Source organism: Saimiri boliviensis, chromosome 1 (assembly GCF_048565385.1).
Source record: "Saimiri boliviensis isolate mSaiBol1 chromosome 1, mSaiBol1.pri, whole genome shotgun sequence".
In the NCBI taxonomy this organism is placed as follows: Eukaryota; Metazoa; Chordata; class Mammalia; order Primates; family Cebidae; genus Saimiri; species Saimiri boliviensis.
Window position 1 is genome coordinate 75,817,941 of NC_133449.1, and position 20,919 is coordinate 75,838,859.

Here is a 20,919-nt window from a genome sequence, read left to right on the forward strand (position 1 = left end):
GCAGTGAGCCAAGATTGTGCCACTGCACCCCAGGCTGGGCAGCAGAGTGAGACTCTGTCTCAAAATAAAATAAAATAATTTAAAAATTTATTTTACTTTTTAAATTTTTTTGTCAAAAACCAGGACACAAATACCCATATTAGCCTAGGTGTACGTAGGGTCGGGATCATCAGTATCACTGTCTCCCACCCCTACATCTTGTCCCACTGGAAAGTCTTCAGGGCTATATAGGCATAGAGCTGTTATCTCCTATGATAACAAATGCTTTCTTCTGGAATCCCTCTTGAAGGACCTGCCTGAGGCTGTTTTACAGTTAACTTCTTTTTTTTAAAAGTAGGAAGAGTATACTTAAATGATAAAAAGCACAGTAGAGTAAGTACATAAACTAGTCAGTCACTTACTATCAAGTATTATGTATTGCACATAATTGTATGTGCTATATTTTTATATGTCTGGCAGAGCAGTAGTTTGTTTACACCAGCATCACCACAAACACATGAATAATGTGTTATGACACAAGTGATGGAGAATTTTTCAGCTCCATTATAATCTTATGGAAACTGTCATACATGTCATCTGTCATTGACTGAAACACTGTTACGCAGAGCATGACTGTAGATACTCTCATATACTGCTTATGAAAGTATACATTGGTTGGGCCATTTGCTAATAGCTATATGCATTCTGAGTTTAAGTGATTCTGAGAACTATGCTGGAGCCACTTCATACCAACTCACAGAGCTGAATGTGCATTAATGTCACATTAGAAGCCTGAAATTCGCCATGGTGGGAGAATTTACACCATGGAAATTGGTAAATGCTACAAATCACAGCCCCACTTCCTCTTTTTGGAAGACGGGTTGTTAAACATTCATCAGTACTCTAAAGTCTATTTGACAATGTCTACAATTTAAAAGAAAAAAAAGCACATAACTCACGATATAGTATTCCTGTTTTCTAAAATATATTTGTACATGTAAACAGGGAGAGATGTTCAAGGATGTTCACAGCAGCACTGTTTGCAATGGAAAATTAGAGACAACCTAAAAACCCACTCACTGAAAGTGAAACCAAAAACCATCTGAGACAGGTCTCAATTGATTAAGAGGTTTATTTTGCCAAGGTTAAAGACCATAGCCCATGCCATAGCCTTGAGAGGTCCTGAGAATATGTGCCCACAATGGTTGTGTTATGGTTTGGTTTTAGACATTTTAGGGAGACAAAAGTTGCAGGCAAAGACATAAATCACTACATGGAAGGTATACATTAGTTTTGGCCTGAAATAGGGGGATATCTCAAAGTGGTGGTGGAGGTCGGGGGTGGTGGCTGTTTCTAGGTCACAGGTGGATTCAGAGATTTTCTGAATGGCAATTGGTTGAAAGAATGAAGCTCTGCCTGAAGAGCTTTAAGTCAGCCTGAGTTAGGGTGAGGTGGGTACTGTACTGGAAGCCAAGGTTCTTGTTATGTAGATGAAACCTCCATGGGGCAAGCTTCAGAGATAATAGATGTGACAGACTCCTTATCTGACCTAAAAGGTGTCAAATTCTGTGGAAAAACTTGGTAGAGGAAGTAGATTCTCTAAAAAATGCAAATTTCCCCCACAAAGGACAGCTTTGCAGGGCCATTCAAAATATGTCAAAGAAATATATTTTGGGGCCAGGTACGGTGGCTCATGCCTGTAATCTCAGCACTTTCAGAGGCTGAGGCGGGCAGATCATGAGGTCAAGAGATCGAGACCAGCCTGGCCAACATGGTGAAACGCCATCTTTACTAAAAATACAAAAATTAGCTGCGCATGGTGGCGGACACCTGTAATCCCAGCTACTTGGGAGGCTGAGGCAGGAGAATCGCTTGAACCCAGGAGGTGGAGATTGCAGTGAGCCGAGATCGCGATACTGCACTCTAGCCTGGGCAACAGAGTGAGACTCCGTTTCAAAAAAATATATATATGTTTTGGGGTAAAATACTTTGATCTCCTTTAGGACCTGCTGTCTGTCATGAGATGTTATACAAGTCAAGTTGGAATCTGGTATCTTATTGCTATAAAGAGTCTGTTTTGTCAGTCTTAAAATCTCTGTTTTAATGTTAATGCTGGTCAGTTGGGTCTAAACTCCAAAGAAAGGAAGGTATATAATGAGACCTTCCTCCCCTCTTCCTGACATGGCCTGAGCTTCTGACCACCCCTCTTCCTGTCACGGCCTGAACTTTTTCAGGCTTTTTGGGATCCCCTTTGCTGAGGGGGTCCATTCAGTTGGTTGGGGAGATTAGAATTTTATTTTTGGTTTATAGCAGGAAATTCAAAAACAAAAACCTCCAACCTATTCTAACTATGGAACATCATGCAGCAGTTAAAGTTAATAAGGTAAATTTGTATAAACTGTTGAGAGGAAAAACTTCTCTACCAATTTAGGTCCAATTGGCAAGTGGCCTGTGAATTAACTGACAATAGACAGATTAACAGGAGAAAAACGTATGCGAAGGTACCTTAAAGAGAGTAGCTCCCTGAATACCTAGAGGTTAAAAAAAATCATAATGCCATAAAAAAGAATAAAATCATATCCTTTGCAGCAACATGGATGCAGCTGGAGGCATTATCCGAAGTGAATTAATGTGAGAACAGAAAACCAAATACCAAGTTACAAGTGGGAGCTAAACGGTAGACACTTACAGACATAAAGATGGCAACAGCTACTAGGGACTACTGGGGTTGAAAGACTATTGGGTGCTATGTTCACTATCTGAGTGACAGGATCATTCACATGCCAAACATAAGCATCACGCAATATACCCATGTAACAAACCTGCACATGTACCCCTAAATCTAAAAAAAAAAAGTTGAAATCGAGATATATATATATATATATAACAGCTTACTACAGGTGGGGGAATTTAGGGCTTCAAATGATGGGAAGTTTTGTTGGGGTTGTTTATACCTTTTCTGCAGGCGGAATATCCCAGTGCCCAAGGTCAATGCCTCTCTGACTACAGACCTCCTGGGAAGGGGAGGGTTGGGGCAGATGATGCTAGTAAAGCTCTGCTTTAGTCAGATGTGGGAAGTTCAGCTAAGATTTCTTTCTGTATCTTCTGTAGCTCAAATGTTTCTACTCTGAAGTATTCTGTGTACCAGACTGGTGGGTTGCCGGTCTCCAGTAGTAACACAAAAGTCTCAAGACATATTGCTAGGGCAAAAGGCAATCTGCAGGACAATACATAATGACTGCACTTATGTTACAGAAATACAGAAAACTACACTATACATATGGACATATATGCAAATAGGTAAATATTACCAAAAAAAAAAACCCCAACAACAACAACTAGAGGGAGACACAAAGTGACAACAGAGGTTGGGAAGTGGAGGAGAAACCTAGGATTGATAGTATTGGTCAAAGGAGATTTTAAGTATAAATTATAAATTAAATGCATCTCGAGGATAATAAATACGTATATTATTTGTGTAAAGTGAAATCAAAATAACTCCTTGAAGACAATGTCCATAAGCTTCCACCTAAAAGATCAAGAAAATGGTCAGGATTCTGAGCTCCAGAGGTGAAGGCACCTTCTTTCTTTCTGAGACAGGGTCTTGCTGTGTCACCTAGACTGGAATGCAGTGGTGTGAACATGGCTCCTGATAGCCAAGACCTCCTGGGCTCAAGCAATCCTCCTGCCTCAGCCTCCCGTGTACCTGGGACCTTAGGTACATGCCACCACACCTAGCTAATTTTTTAAAAATTGTTTGTAGAGATGGGGGTCTTACTTTATTGCCCAGGCTGGTCCTGAACTCCTGCGCTCAAGTGATTCTCCTGCCTTAGCCTCTCAAAGTGCTGGGATTACAGGTGTGAGTCACCACACCTGGTCAGAGTCACTTTCTTATGCCTGGATTACAACTCTCCCTTCTCCAGTGGGCCTTGTAGACAGCCCTACACTTCTTCCCCAGGGCACTCTAGACTCTTTGTGGGGTATCAGGCCAGATTAGGACCCTTAAAAAACCCCTGAAAAGATTACGATTCTCCTCCTTCCTTTGCATTTATAATTCAAATTAAAATTCTGTGAAGTAAAGAAACCCTACAAAGTTCTGATTTTTCCCATAATAACTTTGGTAATCTTTGGATATCTTAAAAATGTAGGCCGGGTGTGGTGGATCATGGCTGTAATCCCAGCACTTTGGGAGGCCAAGGTGGGTGGATCATGGGGTCAAGAGATTGAGATCATCTGGCCAACATGGTGAAACCCTGTGTCTACTAAAAAGTATAAAAATTAGCTGGGCATGGTGGCGCACGCCTGTAGTCCCAGCTACTCAGGAGGATGAGGAAGGAGAATTGCTTGAACCCGGGAGGTGGAGGCTGCAGTGAGCTGAGATCATGCCACTGCACTCTAGCCTGGTGGCAGAGCAAGACTCTGTATCAAAAAAATTTAAAAAATAAAAATAAAAAAGGAAAAGAAAATGTATTAAGTTTCTCAGACATTTTTGGGTTACCTGGAGACACATGCCTACTTCTGACTTACTGGGTAATTTAGCACCTGGCACTGAAAGGGTAAAAATGGAACCAGCAATTTTCAGTCATTCCCTAAAGAGAAGTCAAAGGACAAGATAAAGAAATGGAAGGACGAATTTAAGCACGACTAGCTTTTTCAAACCAGCATCTTAACAACCATACAAACAATTAACTGGCTAAACTTCTAGGTGCAAAACTAGAGATGGCATTTGGGCTATAAAGAATGGCACAGGCTGTGGTTACCCCAGTAACCACTTTCTCCCAGGACTCACTCAAGGCAATAGGGACTTGCTTGGTCTTGCCCCTTCTGTTATGATTGCAGGGCTGGTTGCCCAAAAGGGCTGCAAGTTCATCCTCCCAGGGATGAGTCTCCAGTGAGAGCCCTCAAGCTCTTCAGGGACCTTCAGAGCCAAATTTCTCTAGCATTTTGTTCAACTGTTCCCCATGCATACAGAGACAAGGAGGAGTTTTGCATTATCCTTTCCCAGTTATTGAAATTACATCTATAACACTGATGAAGAGAAGGGTCAGTTTTTTTCTACCTGTCTCAGGGAACTGGGTGGGCCTGATAACTCCCCACTAGATGCTCCTGGCCCCAGATTATCTGGTTATTTTTAAACTTCCTGATATTAGCAGAAAAGACTTTTCCCTTAATTCCCTATAAATGATATCTGAAGTGGTGGTATACCACTCAGCAAATGGCTGTATCCACAGTTTCAATGGTTCATAAAGTAACTTATGAAGTGACTTGTTTTCTTTCAGCTCAAAGGAGGTCTGGGGAAAGACCTTTGCACCATTCATTCATTCCAGATGGGGTCTCACCATGTTGACGAGGATGGTCTTGAACTCCTGGGCTCAAGGATCCTCCTGCCGCAGCCTCCTGAGTAGCTAGGATTACAGGCATGGTGGTGAAAGGCACTTTCTTGGTCTGTGTGGTCTGCCTGCACCCAGATGATCTGGACCCTCACCTCTATTCCCTGGCCAGCCAGTCCAGGTCAGCCTGGGGTTCCAGGAAAAAATGAAATGTTACATGGCCTACTTGCCTTTTTCTGCTATTCATAGGCTGATATTGGTTCATGGTAAATATAAACCCACTGGGCAAGTTCATTTTTGCACTGAGTAACAACTTTCACTGAACTCTGTTTTAAGGGAGAGATTTTTTTCCACGCCTGGGTAATTGTAGAGACAGGATTTTGCCATGTTGTCCAGATGGTCTTGAACTCCTGAACTCAAATGACTCACCTATCTCAGGCTCCCAAAGTGCTGGAATTACAGGCGTGGGAGGGATTCTTTTTTCTTTAAATTGAGACAAGGTCTCACCGTCTTGCCCAGGATGGTTTTGAACTCCTGGACTCAAGCAATCCTCCCATCTCAGCCTCCTGAGTAGCTGAAATTACAGCTATGTGCTACCTTACCCAGCAAATTTTTCAAAATTTTTTGTAGAGACAGGGTCTTGCTATGTTGCCCAGACTGGTTTCTACTCTTGGGCTCAAGTGTTCCTCCTGCTTCAGCCTCCTGAAGTGCTGGGTTACAGGTGTGAGCCACTGTACTGGGCCAGAATTTATTATTATTATTTTTAAAGAACCTTCATTTCCTCTGGCAATCTGCTTGGGAACATGCACATGAGTCTCATGGGTGAACAAGAAAACATTTCCTTTTGTGTTCTCTGCTTTCCCTTCCCTTTCCAGAATCTAGGCCCTGGCGATTCTCTTCAGGAGGCAGGAAGGCAATTCTCTGAAGAACAACAGCCATCACCTCCCTTCCCAGTTGAGCCAGAAAGGACCCCACAGCTCTGCCATGGATGCTACAGAAAATGCCTCTGGCCTTGACTCCCCAGGGAGGGAGTAAGCCTTGGGGTTCGTTCAGTTGCACAGTTCCAAATCTGTTAGCAGCCACTGGTTCTCTTACTCCAGCTATGTTTAGCTTTGTTTGATCATCTTCCATGGGAACATAACTGCATTAGTGTTCCTGTTTTCAGTTCTCCATTTCAAAAATTTTTATTTATTGGCTAGGCACAGTGGCTCATGACTGTAACCCCAGCACTTTGAGAGGCAGAGGTGGGTTGATCACCTGAGTCAGGACTTTGAGAACCAGCTTGACCAACAAGGTGAAACCCCATTTTATTTTTTTAAAAAATTATTTATTTATTTAATTTTTGAGAAAGAATCTTGCTCTGTTACCCAGGATGGAGTGCAGTGGCACAAACATGGCCTTACTGTAGCCTTGACCTCCAAGCTCAGCCTCCTGAGCAGTTGGGACCATAGGCACACACTACCATGCCTGGCTAATTTTTTTAACAGTCGTAGAGACAGGGTCTCCCTATGTTGCCCAGGCTGGTCTTGAACTCCTGAGCTCAACCAATCCTTCTGCCTTGGCCTCCCAAAGTGCTGGGATTACAGGCGTGAGCTACTGTACCCCAGTATCATTTTTCCATTTATAACAACTTGTCACCAAGAACCCAAACCCCATGCTTGGGTCAATGGTTGTCCAGCTAGGATGAGGATAATATGCTGGCTACCTGGGTACTGTGGACACCCCAGAAGCCCCATGTGGCAGCCAACTCACTCATTTTACACAGTGCACCCAGAGAAGGGTGGCACTGAGTGGAAAACAAGGCCAAGGCCATCACAAACAGCATCAGGCTCCACAAAGAGAGGCAGCAACCTGAAGCACAGAGACAGGTCTAACATGGATGCAGGATCCAAGTGACATAGGGCCTAGTCCTGGGTCACATCGGCATACAAAATTCCTCCCTACAGCAATTGTCACTGTTTAAACACATGAGCAAGGACACAGATTTTTTAATAAGTACTTATTATTCTTTTGAAAGGTCTGAAAGGTAGAGCATAGAGATGGAAGACAGCAGACCTGAAATTCCTTCTTGATCATGGCCTTGTACAAATCCTCTGCCCTGTCTGTCCAGATGTTTCCTCATTTTTGACAAGATGCTAAAGCTTCCACATCAGTCATTCTGAGATCCATGCCAATTCTTAGCCATGATTCTAAAAACAGCCAGAATAGAAATTATATAAAATCCTCATATTTATGCTTACTTCTTTAATATAAAAACAGTATAATAACAGCATGAAGGAAATAATTTAACTCTTTTAATTTTTCAGTCTAAAATTCTTTTAAACTAATAGTTTCATCTTGTTCCACATGAGTAATCAAATTCATATTTTCCCCCTTGCCATCTCTCCCCCACCTGCATCTTGTGAATCAATAGAAGTTGCAACCCTAACATCAGCAAGGGTTTTAACTTCTATTGATTGATGTAATACTAGGGCGATATAAGCAGGCAGTAAAATATGGGCATTTACATCATTTATTCACCAAGAAATGTAATTAGGCATTTTCTTTCATTATATTTTAAAATTTTATGTAGAGACAGGGTTTCATGTTGTCCCCCAAGCTAGAGTGCAGTGGGTGTGACCATTACCTACTGCAGCCCAAACTCCTGGGCTCAAGAGATCTTCCCACCTCAGCACCACCATGCTTGTTTCTCTTTTACACGCTCTTGGCTGGGTACGGTGGCTCATGCCTGTCATCCTAGTACTTTGGGAGGCTGAGGCGGGTGGATCACCTAAGGTCAGGAGTTAGAGACCAGCCTGGCCAATATGGTAAAACCCTGTCTCTACTAAAAATACATAAATTAGCTGGGCGTGGTGGCACACACCTGTAGTCCCAGCTACTCGGGAGGCTGAGGGAGGAGAATCACTTGAATCCGGGAGGCAGAGGGTACAGTGAGCTGAGATTGCACCACTGTACTCCAGCATGGGCGACAGAGAGAGACTCCTTAAGAACAAAAAATCAAAAAACAAAAACCCCACAGAAAAAGATACTTACTGTACACTTGAGAAAACCCTATTTTCTAACATCTGTTTAGCATTTATTTCCCTTTAATTTCTACTTATATTGTTTTCCAAACGTTCACTCAGGTGTAAAAAATAACTTCAACAATTAATAGTTTGACAAGATGTCAGCTATTTAAGATACTCAATGTCATACTCTGCTTTTCACTGCCTTCTTGCATTTGGGGGAGAAGAGTTAAACCAAATTTTTTAAATATTGCAACTCCTTTTGAATCATTATTAAAATAAAACAGGGGGAAGAGAGGTTATATAAAGGAAAAAAGAGTATATAATGGAATTTAGGCCTTTGCTGATACAGCTGAGAAGAACTAGAGCTTCCAAGGAAAGCCTGACCTAAGAATGAGGCCACATCTTTTGTTTCTTATCAACACAACACTACCAAAGTCTGGAGTTACTTTCTGAGTTTATTCTGAAAGTTAACTTTTGGCTTGGCTGGACTGTTACTTTTTCTTCTCTTCTCTCATCTTTCTCTCTCTCTCTCTCTTCACTCCTCTTCTCTTCCTCTCTCTCTCTCTTCTTTTCCTTCTTTATAGAGATGGGGTCTTGTTGCCTGAATCCCCAAATTCCTGGGCTCAAGGTATCCTGCTACCTCAGCCTCCTGAGCAACTGGGACTGAGCTACTCCACCTGTGCTACTCCACCCTGCTAACTGGCTGGACCGTTTCTAAACAGACTGAATTTAGAGTGCTTATTGCTCAAACAGGGTTAATCTCTACAAGGTCCAGTTCAGGCTGAGATTTTTATTTTGTCCCTAATTTCCTGAAATCAAAACAAAGTGGTTTTAATCCAGGATTACAGAGGTAGAAAACCTAGTGGGGTCTCTGGGAACTTTATGCCCGTTTTCTCCATCCCGAGTCCTTTTTCCATGCTTTTATTGTTACCAGGGAGGTGTCCTGGTTTAATGCAAGTGTTCCTTACAAAACTTTCTCTAAGAACTTAGCCCCAGAATATACAAAAAATTATGACAGCCAATAGGCAAAACTGTGAGGGATTTAGTCTTATACTTTCTCAGAGGGAACATAAATTAATATAACCTTCCTGGAGAGGAAATTGGCAATGTTTATCAAAGTTAAAAACTGTGTACTCCACTTCCAGGAATTTATTCAAGGAATGTCAAATCTCCTAGTTCTAGCCTTCTTTCTGTACATTAGATTGACGGTCATTAACTGTTCTCAGTATGTTTCTCTATTTTCATAATAGACTATAATAAACATATATACTTTTGATAATAAAAAATTAAAAATCATCAATAAGTATAAAATATACCCTGCTAAAAACAACTTGCATTCAGAAATGCTTAGTGCTAACTGTGGGGACCACCTTCAACAGTTTTTTGGTTTTCTTTATAATTCTCAAAAACTCAGTATACATTAACTGTAGTTCTTCCAACAACCTAGGGTTTGGGAATACAATTTTATTTTATTTTATTTTTGAGACAGAGTTTCACTCTTGTTACCCAGGCTGGAGTGCAATGGCGTGATCTCGGCTCACCGCAACCTCTGCCTCCTGGGTTCAAGCAATTCTCATGCCTCAGCCTCCCGAGTAGCTGGGACTACAGGCACGCACCACCATGCCCAGCTAATTTTTGTATTTTTAGTAGAGATGGGGTTTCACTTTGTTGACCAGGGTCTCGATCTCTTGACCTCGTGATCCACCCGCCTCGGCCTCCCAAAGTGCTGGGATTACAGGTGTGAGCCACTGCACCCCGCCTAGGGAATACAATTTTAAAAGCCCATGGCTACTCTTGTGGCTATTCCTTTCATGGGATGACCTAAATAGAGCTTCAGACTATGACAATGATTTCCTCTCCTGGTGGCCCATGTACTGTTCCTTCACACTTCTACAGACTTTCATGGGCTATATGAGTCAATACTAAGGTGGTAGCTGTAGTTATTCCTTCTAAAGACATCTGGAATCCGATTATCTGATGAGATAGTCTGTTGCTCCATTTTACAGCAGGAAACCTTATCCAAATTCTCCTAGATTACACAGCAGCAGCCCTGGGAACAGAAGGCAAATTTTAAATAGGTTTTTTTTCCTGAACCACAGTCCTCTCCTGAATCTATTTACAGTACTGTTTCAAGATGTTTTCTGAAGGGTCCACAGGGGCTACACTGAAAACCTTCTGATCATTGTTTGCTAACTGTTGGGATGGTTTTAATCAGAGAAGAAGCCAATAATTTCAGCCTGGGTGCTGGAATTGCTCCTGAAATATCTCCAAACTTATTTAGGAGAAACTGCTTAATAGAAGAGGATTTATTCCTCCCCTGAAACAAACTCATTAGAACTGACATATACTGTAACCACAGACCAAGAGAACCACATCTTTTTTTTTTTTTTAAAGATGGGTTTCACCATGTTGGTTGGGCTGGTCTTGAACTCCCGACTTCAGGTAATCCGTCCGCCTTGGCCTCTAAAGTGCTTGGATTACAGGTGTGAACCACCACGCCTGGCCTGAGAACCACATTTTTTATACATATTACATCCGAAAGGCATCTGAGATTTTTTTTGAGATGGAGTCTTGCTGTGTCACCAGGCTGGAATGCAGTGGCGTGATCTCAGCTCACTGCAACTTCACCTCCTGGGTTCAAGCAATTCTCCTGCCTCAGCCTCCTGAGTAGCTGGGATTGCAGGCACGTGCTACCACACCCAGCAAATTTTTGTATTTTTAGTAGAAATGAGGTTTCACCATATTGGCTAAGACAGTCTCGATCTCTTGACCTCCTTATCTGCCCGCTGTGGCCTCCCAAAGTGCTGGGATTACAGGCATGAGCCACTGCACCCAGCAGGCATCTGAGATTTCTAAATATTATCAGTATCAGATGACAAAACCTGTTCAACAAGGACCATAGCCTCAATATGCTGGTTGACAGGCTCCTCCTTTGGAATATTCTTGGTGTTTAGTAACTTCTCTAATATAACCTAGTTTTTATTACACTAGTTTTTCTTAAATAAATTTTCTGAAAGGGGTTGTATTTTGATGACTCAAGTAAAATTTTCTGAGGTAAAAGACCTCACATCAGTCTCAGTAGACATCTGCCCCTTCCCACAATCCTGACTTGAGACAAGTGAAGGAAGCCCCTTTGTTGAGAGACCAATTTAGTTCTACCTTCCAGAAAAGCCTGAGTCTCTCAGTAGTTCAGATCAAACCAGATGCCCCAGATTTAAGCAGAACTAATCCAAATGCCCAAATCAGTTTCAGAAGCATCTCAGGTTTTAACTAGGTACATCTTTTCTAGGTTAGGTAGGTACCCCTATGTCTCAGCTAAGGACATGACACTTTGGTCGGCCCTATATTTGCATGACAAGAACTTTTTTTCCAGTTTAAAAATAATTCTTGCATGTTTTATCATGCATAAATTCCTAAAACTCCACCCAGGGACAAACAACTATATCAAAGATTTCCACTACTGATCCCTCTTGCCTCAATGAATCCTATGAATCCAAGTCTCTGGGGATAGGGCCCTGGAAACCTGCTTTTTTTATTTTTCTTTTTTATGTTTTAAATGTAAATGCTTTTCTTTTCTTTCTTTCTTTTTTTTTTAAGATGGAGTTTTGCTCTTGTTGTCCAGGCTGGAGTGCAATGGCACATCTCAGCTCACTGCAACCTCCGCCTCCCACATTCAAGTGTTCTGCCTCAGCTTCTCCAGTAGTTGGGATTACAGGCATGCTACCACACCCAGCTAATTCTTTATTTTTAGTAGAGACAGGGTTTCTCCAGGTTGGTCAGGCTGGTCTCAAACTCCCCATTTCAGGTGATCCACCCATCTTGGCCTCCCAAAGTGCTGGGATTATAGATGTGAGCCACTGCACTCGGCCTTTATCCCAGCACTTTGGGCTTTGGGAGGCTGAGGTGGGAGGATTGCTTGAGCCCAGGAGTTCCAGACCAGCCTGGTCAACATGGTAAAACCCCATCTCTACAAAAAATACAAAAATTACCTGAGTGTGGTGGCAAGCACCTATGGTCCTAGCTACTTGAGAGGCTGAGGTGGGAGGCTCACTTGAGCCCAGGAGCTTGAGGCTGCAGTGAGCCATGACTGCACCACTGTACTCCAGCCTGGGCAACAGAGCAAGACTCTGAATTAAAAAAAAAAATGAACGCTTTTACAAGTACCCCTCATAACATTTATGCACACTGAAGGGTGAGAACCTCTGCACTGGAACAACTGTAAGAGTAAATGAAAGCTAGAGAAAAAGAAATTTCAGCAAGCAGAGGTGGGAAGATGGAATGCAAAGATTTAATACCAATGGGGGCACAAGAATTTTTCTAAAAAAGATCAGTGGAGAGGGATCATGAACACCTTGGTCTCAACAACTCCAACTCCTTCATACATCATCTTCAGTTAGGCTGGCTAATCAGTGTGGTGATACTTTCTTCTATCTCTGACAGCGTCTTCAGAATTTGGTTGACTTTGACCTCATCAAATTCCAAACACAGAAATTCAGATTCCTGGAAAACAGAAAAGGATGTTTTAGAGGGAAACCTCAAGACAGCCAAGGCTCTGCATCTGGCATGACCAAACTCTAAAAGACCCAGGGTCCCAACCCACCAAGCCCAGCTCAGACCTTAATATCGAAGTGATATTCTACCCAGCAAAACATATCTATGTAATATCCTAAATAAAACTGCTTTATGATGGTGTTTCATGTTAATAAATAGGAGACATACAAATATCAGATATTCTCACTAGGTGGCATATGAGAAGCTCTTCTCTGTCATATCATTTGATCCTCTAATAATTTTTTTTTTTTTTTTGAGACGGAGTTTCGCTCTTGTTACCCAGGCTGGAGTGCAATGGCGCGATCTCGGCTCACCGCAACCTCCGCCTCCTGGGTTCAGGCAATTCTTCTGCCTCAGCCTCCTGAATAGCTGGGATTATAGGCACGCGCCACCATGCCCAGCTAATTTTTTGTATTTTTAGTAGAGACAGGGTTTCACCATGTTGACCAGGTTGGTCTCGATCTCTCGACCTTGTGATCCACCCGCCTCGGCCTCCCAAAGTGTTGGGATTACAGGCTTGAGCCACCGCGCCCGGCAGATCCTCTAATAATTTTTAAGGTAAGAACTTAAGCTTACCTTAAAATTGTGCTATTTTATAGCTGAGGACTCTGAAGCACAAAAAGGTTTAACTTGTATCAAAAATAAATATCATAAAAAGGCAGAATCATTCGGTTAACTCTCAGCTCTGGATGACTCAAAAGGCCATACTGTCTCCACACCACCTTGGATTACAACAATGAAAGGAAAATTTTGACTGACTGATGAACTCTGAGTTAGCCTGGGAATTGACCTAACTTGGATTTAGTGGTTATGCCAGAAATTGTGACAAGTTGCTTGGGAAACATGAGATAACCAGATCTTGAAATAGGAGCAAACATTCTGGGGTCCTTTTACTTGCTGCAAACCAATCCTCCTCACAACTCCCTTAAATACATTCCCTTCAATCACTGTTAGGATTGGTCAATCCATCCTAGGTTAGGTAGATGGTAGATATAAAAAAAATAAGATCTTTTTTCCCCCTGCTCTGTTCCCAGGCTGGAGTGTAGTAGCATGACCATGGCTCACTGCAGCCTCAAACTCCTGGGCTAAAGCAATACTCCCACCTTAGCCTTCTGAGTAACTAGGGCTTCAGGTATCCACAACCAAGCCTAGCTAGTTAAAAAATTTTTTTTTTTTTTAAGAGACGGGGTTTGGGGAGGGGGCCTCACTATGTTGCCCAGTCTGAAGATCTCTGAGTTATGGTAGCAGAAATTTCATGTACACTGGACAAATTCTACATCTGCATTATCTTGAGAGACAAGGACAGATTTAATGTATCTAAGAGCAACTAAATTCAAGATTCTTAAGAACAATAATGAAGTAAAATTTTTGGGCAGTATGAATCTTTAGAGAGCATATAATCCAATTGCCTTTTCTAGATAATTAAATTAAGACCCAGGCATGTTAAATGATGTATCTAATTAATGTCCGTCTGTTGATGGCAGCCACTTAGTGTTCTTTTCTTTGTATTTTCCTCTCTAACTACTGAAAAGGATCAGAATATACCAGGCCCCAAATATGCCACTTTGGCATATAGCTTACTTTGAGGCAATTGAGACTCAACAGATGGAAAAAGAAGTCTTGGGGCCGGGCGCGGTGGCTCATGCTTGTAATCCAGCACTTTGGGAGGCTAAGGCAGGTGGATTACCTGAGGTCGGGAGTTTGAGACCAGCCTGACCAACATGGAGAAACTCTTGTCTCTACTAAAAATACAAAATTAGCCAGGCATGGTGCACAACTGTAATCCCACTACTCTCGAGGCTGAGGCAGGAGAACAGCTTGAACCCAGGAGGCAGAGGTTACAGTGAGCTGAGATGGTGCCATTGCACTCCAGCCTAGGCAACAACAGTGAAAGTCCATCTCAAAAAAAAAAAAAAAAAAAAAAAAAAAAAAGTCTTGGAGTCTCTCTTATCTGACCAAGAGCAGAAACTTCTAAAAAATAAGAACTCCCAGGCCAGGCATGGTGGCTCATACCTGTAACCCCAGCACTTTGGGAGGCTGAGGCAGGAGAATCACTTGAGGCCAGGAGTTTAAGACCAGCCTGGGCAATAATAATGAAATCCTATCTCTTAAAAAAAATAAAAAGCCAAACATGGTGGTGTGCATCTGTAGTCCTAGCTACTTGGGAGGCTGAGGTGCAAGGACTGCTTGAACACAAGAGGTGGAGGCTACAGTGAGCCCAGAAACCTGGGTGAAACCTTGTCGAGAGAGAGAGAGAGAGAGAGAGAGAGAGAGAGAACTGCCATAAATCCCTCTCGGAGGAAGTTTTATGAGCATGAAAAAGATGGAAAGGTGACACCACGATGAGCCTAAACCAACCTTAGTAAAATAACCCTTATCTACCATTCATCATATATTTAATTCCCATAATTTACCACACTTAGAAGCCCCAAACTTTTTTCTTTTGCCTAGTTACCTCTCCACAATTTATCTTCCTTTATTAAAATGGTATACAAGCTTTGACGTCTAACAACATTAAAAATATTGACATTAATATAATCTGCATTTTTTTTTCTACTGTGCATCTTTTGTCAAGTTTAATTTTCAGGCCTTATACATGAACCTAAGAAAGCAGACAAAAAGCTTTTCCTCCCCTACAATACAATGGCATTTCCTACCCCCATCTCCAAAGTGGTAGTTAAAGGAAGACCAACAAGCTTCTTGAGAGGGAGGGTATCACTTTGCCATCAGCTAGAAGCACATTCAGAAGTTGATTTTGAAAAAGTATCTTTGCTGTTGCTAAGCTGCTGAGCTGAGTCTATACTGATGACAGTGAGCATTTCCCCAAGGAGAAATAAGTACAAAAGGAAAGAAAGAGAGATAGCATGGGGAGAAATGACAGATACAGGCGAGGGGACGGAAGGCAGAAAACCACACTGCCATGTGTGTACCTAGCAACAATCTTGCATGTTCTTCACATGTACCCCCAAACCTAAAATGCAATAAAAAAAAATTAAATTAAAAAAAGTAAATAAATTTAAAAAAAAAAAAAAAAAAAAAAAAAGAGTCTCTTGGATGAGAGGTTTCCAGAGAGGGAAGGCAGCTCTCCTTGCCTATAGGAGTCCTGTCCTCAAACATATATTTGGATAGGAGAGAAATGCAGTCTCATATGTGAGCTTAGAAACTTTGCCAAGTTTTCATTTAATCAAAGCAAAAACCAAGTTTAAACAAAGAATGAATACTAATAAGTGTTCAAGCTATAGGAGGGGTTATCTCCTTTTGGAAAGAAAAGCAAATTTAAGACAAACTAGACAGTTCAGTTGGCAACATTCAGAGTAGGTCTCAGATGCGAAAGCCTCCTGTTCTTTGTTCAGTTTTATTGAGACCTTAGCTTGACTTTCAAACAATTTTTGTGTTTTTGTAAGACAGAGTCTTGCTCTGTCACCCAGGCTGGAATGTAGCGGCCTGATTTCGCCTTAATGCAACCTCCACCTCCTGGGTTCAAGCGACTCTCTTACCTCAGCCTCCTGAGTAGCTGGGATTTACAGGTATGCACCACCACGCCTGGCTAATTTTTGTATTTTTTTTCAGTAGAGACAGGGTTTTGCCATGTTGGCCAGGCTGGTCTCGAACTCCTGATCTCAAGTGATCCGCCTGCCTTGGCCTTCCAAAGTGCTGGGGTTACAGGTGTGAGCCACTGCACCTGGCCTAAAACAATTTTTTAAATATCTGGCCTTGGACACAATGGTCTAGAAATTAGTGATTACCAGTAACTAATATATATATATTAAGGACATTGACAAAAAAAAAAAGATGTAGCCTATATTTCACTCAGTGAAAGTAAGTTACAGTAATAAATCAACTGGTTTTCTATTTATAGGCAAAGAGATTACCAGGAACAATATTAATAGAGATAGGAGCAACTGAGTAAGGCATGTTAACAAATAGCCAGGATATTTTCTGACTAAGGGATCATTAGTTTGCTGTAGGTTTCAGGATTCGTTTGTAATTGGACCTCTATGTATGAATGAATCTCAAGTTTATTTTTGAGGGATGCCAAATACTAGAGAGAAAGAAGTCCAAAATTAAACAGATATATTTTCCATCCTCATCTTCACCTTTCTCCCCTTGAAATAATGCACATTAACAGCCTTCAAAATCACACACACATGTAATCATACATGACACTTGAAATTTTTTACTTAAAACTGTATTACCAGGGCCTACTTTTGTCTAGTTATGCTATCAAAATATTTTATAAGGAATTCAAGAACCTTTAAACTGGGGCTTAACATAAAGGAATTTCTTCACATTTTGCATTTGGCTGGGGTACTCTAGGGAAAGTACATCTGATGCACTTGAAAATGTATTTAGAAATGCAGATGTGGGCTAGGGGTAGTGGCTCTTGCCTGTAATCCCAGTACTTTGGGAGGCTGAGGCAGGTGAATTGCTTGAGCCCAGGAGTTTGAGAACAGCCTGGGCAACATGGTGAAACCCCATCTCTACAAAAAATATAAAAATTAGCTGGGCATGGTGGCATGGGCCTGTGGTCCCAGCTACTTGGGAGGCTGAGGCAGGAGGATCACTTGAGCCTGGGAGATTGAGGCTGCAGTGAGCTGAGATCATGCCACTGATTCCAGCCTTGGCAATTGAGTAAGACCTTGTCTCAAAAAAAGAAGGGAAAGGAAAAGAAAAAAGAAAAGAAAGTAAGGTAGGCAGGCAGATGTGATGCTTGTCAAGAAGAAGGTACAAGAGCAATTTGAAACGTTTGTTACTTTTGTCTTGGTCATCTTGGGCTTAACTGGTAATAAAAATAAGAGATAAGACTAAAATTCCTGTATTTAAGTATCTGAGTCAAGAATCAAACTTGCTTCTTTTCAGTAAAGGATGCAGTATGGAGTCGGAATGTGGTTAGCAGAAAAGCAAGCACATCATTATCAAGAACATGCACTTTGTGATCCTGGGGATTACAGTAGTACATTAAACTCAGTGGTTTAAATAGCCATTCCAAATTACAATGGAAAGCAAAGGCAAAATATTCCAATATTTGTCTCTCCATGTGCAAATGGTAAAAAGTCACAAAATCCCATGACAAAATCCTTGAGAGGATTCCCTCTCCAAACCAACAACAACAACAAAAAAAACAAGCCAGCTCTAACACTTGCAGAGAAGGCCATCTCACATATTCCTAAGGAACTCCTTCCCTGGTAACTATTCAACACTCCTCATGAAACTCTTACTGGTCAAGCCTAAATCTTTAATGCTTTAGCTTAAACTCACTTCCTAGTACGGTCAGAGAGTATAACTGATTATTAGTTTACAGAATAACTTAAGCCTGTTACTAAGCAAATGTTTGGTTTTATCCATCTACACACTGAATAACCTCTTTGTGTATCATTGTCCATTTTCAAAACCTCCTTATCTAGGCCCCGAGTAATTCTTTAGCAAAACAATACTACAGTGACAAAATGCTTAAAATAGAAAATAAAAAAGACTTATCACATATTAAATACTCAAACAGAATCATTTAGAACAAATTCAACATAAAATAAAAGTCCTATAATATATTTTCTACAGTTACACTACTTCCCATGCAAAATTTTCACAAAGCTTTATCCCCTAATTTATGGATCATATTTAGCATTATAATACAACACTGGCAATGTTGGCTCTGATGTGTTGTGATTTCTTTTAAAAATGATACAAGTGGGGGGCTGGAGAGTGAGAGTGGGAAGGGATGCCTTAGGATTTCGTTAACCAATACCAATTCTAAAAGGTCACAAAGGTGCGCCCCTGTAATCCCAGCTATTTGGGAGGCTGAGGCAGGAGAATCACTTGAACGTGGGAGGTGGAGGTTGCAGTAGGCCGAGATTACACCACTGCACTCCAGCCTGGGCAACAGAACATGACTCCATGTCCAAAAAAAAAAAAAAGGCCACATAAAGCTGGCCATGTTTCATAAAGCTTATTACCTCACATTTTTCTTTTAATTTCATTTGTTGGTACAAAGGGACTTTTCACTGAGCACAAACTTTGGCCACAAAGCCTATCCTCTGGACTGTCCTTTCATAAACTTAAAATAACGCTTTGACCTGCAACTTTAAAACTGTCTTCTGTGTTTAACCACAGGAGGAGGAGGGGAGAGAAAGAGAGAAAGAGGAAGACGGAGAGCAAGCACTCAAGAATGAATGCATATGGTAGACATAAATATTGGCAATGGCTCCTTGAAGGGCAGTCACAGAATAAATAAGAAACCTAGTAGCACTGAACATTGCCTGCCAGAGAAGTTCAAAACATCTTTATAAGTAAACCTGTGTTCACCACTCATTCCCACACTTCTGTGGCTTTCTCACAATTATCATTGATACTGCTCCTTTACTTCAAGAGATCTTGAATCCCTGAAATAGCTTCTCTGTAGCAAAAGATGATCCAACTTCCTTCCTAAGGAAACACTGGCCTCAATTAAAATTTTATATTTTCCTCAAAACTGTGCTGATTATTTTCCATTTGTCCTTTCATATTCATTATCTTCCCTCTGCCTTGTTCCATGTCCTGTGAAGCTGTTCTCAAAAAATTGTGTCACTCCTTAGAGTTAGGTTCAGGCAAGAAATGAGAGAGGTTATTATAATAATTCCTCTGATATTCCCAATATTTTTTAATGTAGGATATCATTTCTTCATTTCTTATTTTATTTACTGGTCTCAATCACTATTTCTTCTGGTTCACAAAGCCAGCAGTACACACATAAAGCCTGGTCTCTTCAGACAGCCGAAGCATAGAATCATCAAATACAAACTCCAAAGATGAGCAGAGCCAAGGACTGTCATCATACCTAGGTTGGTAAGAAGGTTGCCCTCCAAGTATTAAATAACTGAATAAGCTACAACCAGTATTTGATTTTTACTATTATTATCTGATACTGAACTATATGGTAGCACTTTGATATTTGAAGAATGAAAGGAAGTGAAGGAGGGAGGGAAGCAGTCAGAAGAGTAGGAGAAGGAAGAGGAATAATGATGACAACGTCAACAACTAAGATGACATTTCATTAAGAATTTGCTCTTTAGTTTAATTAGATACCGTTTGTCAATTTTTGCTTTTGTTTCAATTGCTTTTGGCGATTTCAACATAAAATCTTTGTCCGTGACTATGTCCTGAAAGGTACTGTCCAGATTTTCTTTGAGGGTTTTTATGGTTTTGGGTTTTACATTTCAGTCTTTAATCCATCTTGAGGTTCTGCGTGTTTTTTTTTGTTTCTTTCTTTTTTTTAGACAGAGTCTTACTCTGTTGCCCAGGCTGGAGTGAAGTGTGCCATCTCGGCTCACAGCAACCTCTGCCTGCTAAGTACAAGCAATTCTGATGCCCCAGCCTCCCAAGTAGCTGGGACTACAGGTGCATGTCACTACGCATGGCTAATTTTTGTTATTTCTAGTAGAGATAAGGTTTTGCCATTAGTCTTGAATTTCTGACCTCAAGTGATCTGTCTGCCTCGGCCTACCAAAGTGCTGGGATTGTAGGCATGAGCCACATCCCTGGCTTCATCTTGAGTTAATTTTTATATAAGGTATAAGGAAGTGGTGGGTCCAGTTTCAAATTTCTGCATATGGCTAGCCAGTTCTCCCAGCAACATTTATTAAGTAGGGAATCCTTTCCCCATTGCTTGTTTTTTTCAGGTTTGTCAAAGATCAGATGGTTGTAGGTGTGCAGTCTTATTTCTGGGTTCTCAATTCTGTTCTATTCATCTATATGTCTGTTCTTGTGTCACTATGCTGTTTTGGTTATTGTAGCCTTGTAGCACAGTTTGAAGCCTGGTAACATGATGCCTCCAGCTTTGTTCTTTTTACTTAGGATTGTGTTGGTTATACAAACATACTTTTGGTTTCATATGAATTTTAAAATAGTTTCTTCTAAATTCTGTGAAGAATGTCAATGGTAGTTTAATAGGAATAGCATTGAATCTATAAATTACTTTGGGCAGTATGGCCATTTTAATGATATTGATTCTTCCTATCCATGAGCGTGGAATGTTTTTCCATTTGTTTGTGTCCTGTGTCCTCTCTGATTTCCTTGAG

The 20,919-nt window shown here is 41.2% G+C and overlaps 1 protein-coding gene across 5 annotated transcripts in view; it reads right to left on the reverse strand.

Annotated features, from left to right (window-relative positions):
• Positions 1–318: 318 nt before the first annotated feature.
• COMMD1 (copper metabolism domain containing 1) overlaps positions 319–20,919 on the reverse strand; it is a 248,193-nt gene continuing 227,592 nt past the window's right edge. For 2 of the 5 annotated variants that reach the window (XM_010333555.3, XM_074399410.1), the window contains exons 3-4: positions 12,669–12,817; positions 319–7,498 (exon numbers count right to left, since the gene is read on the reverse strand). In XM_010333555.3, the coding sequence (XP_010331857.1) occupies positions 12,707–12,817 (111 nt within the window). In that variant the 3' untranslated portion in view covers positions 319–7,498; positions 12,669–12,706. The other 3 variants (XR_012517693.1, XM_010333556.3, XM_074399395.1) reach the window with 3 other exon arrangements.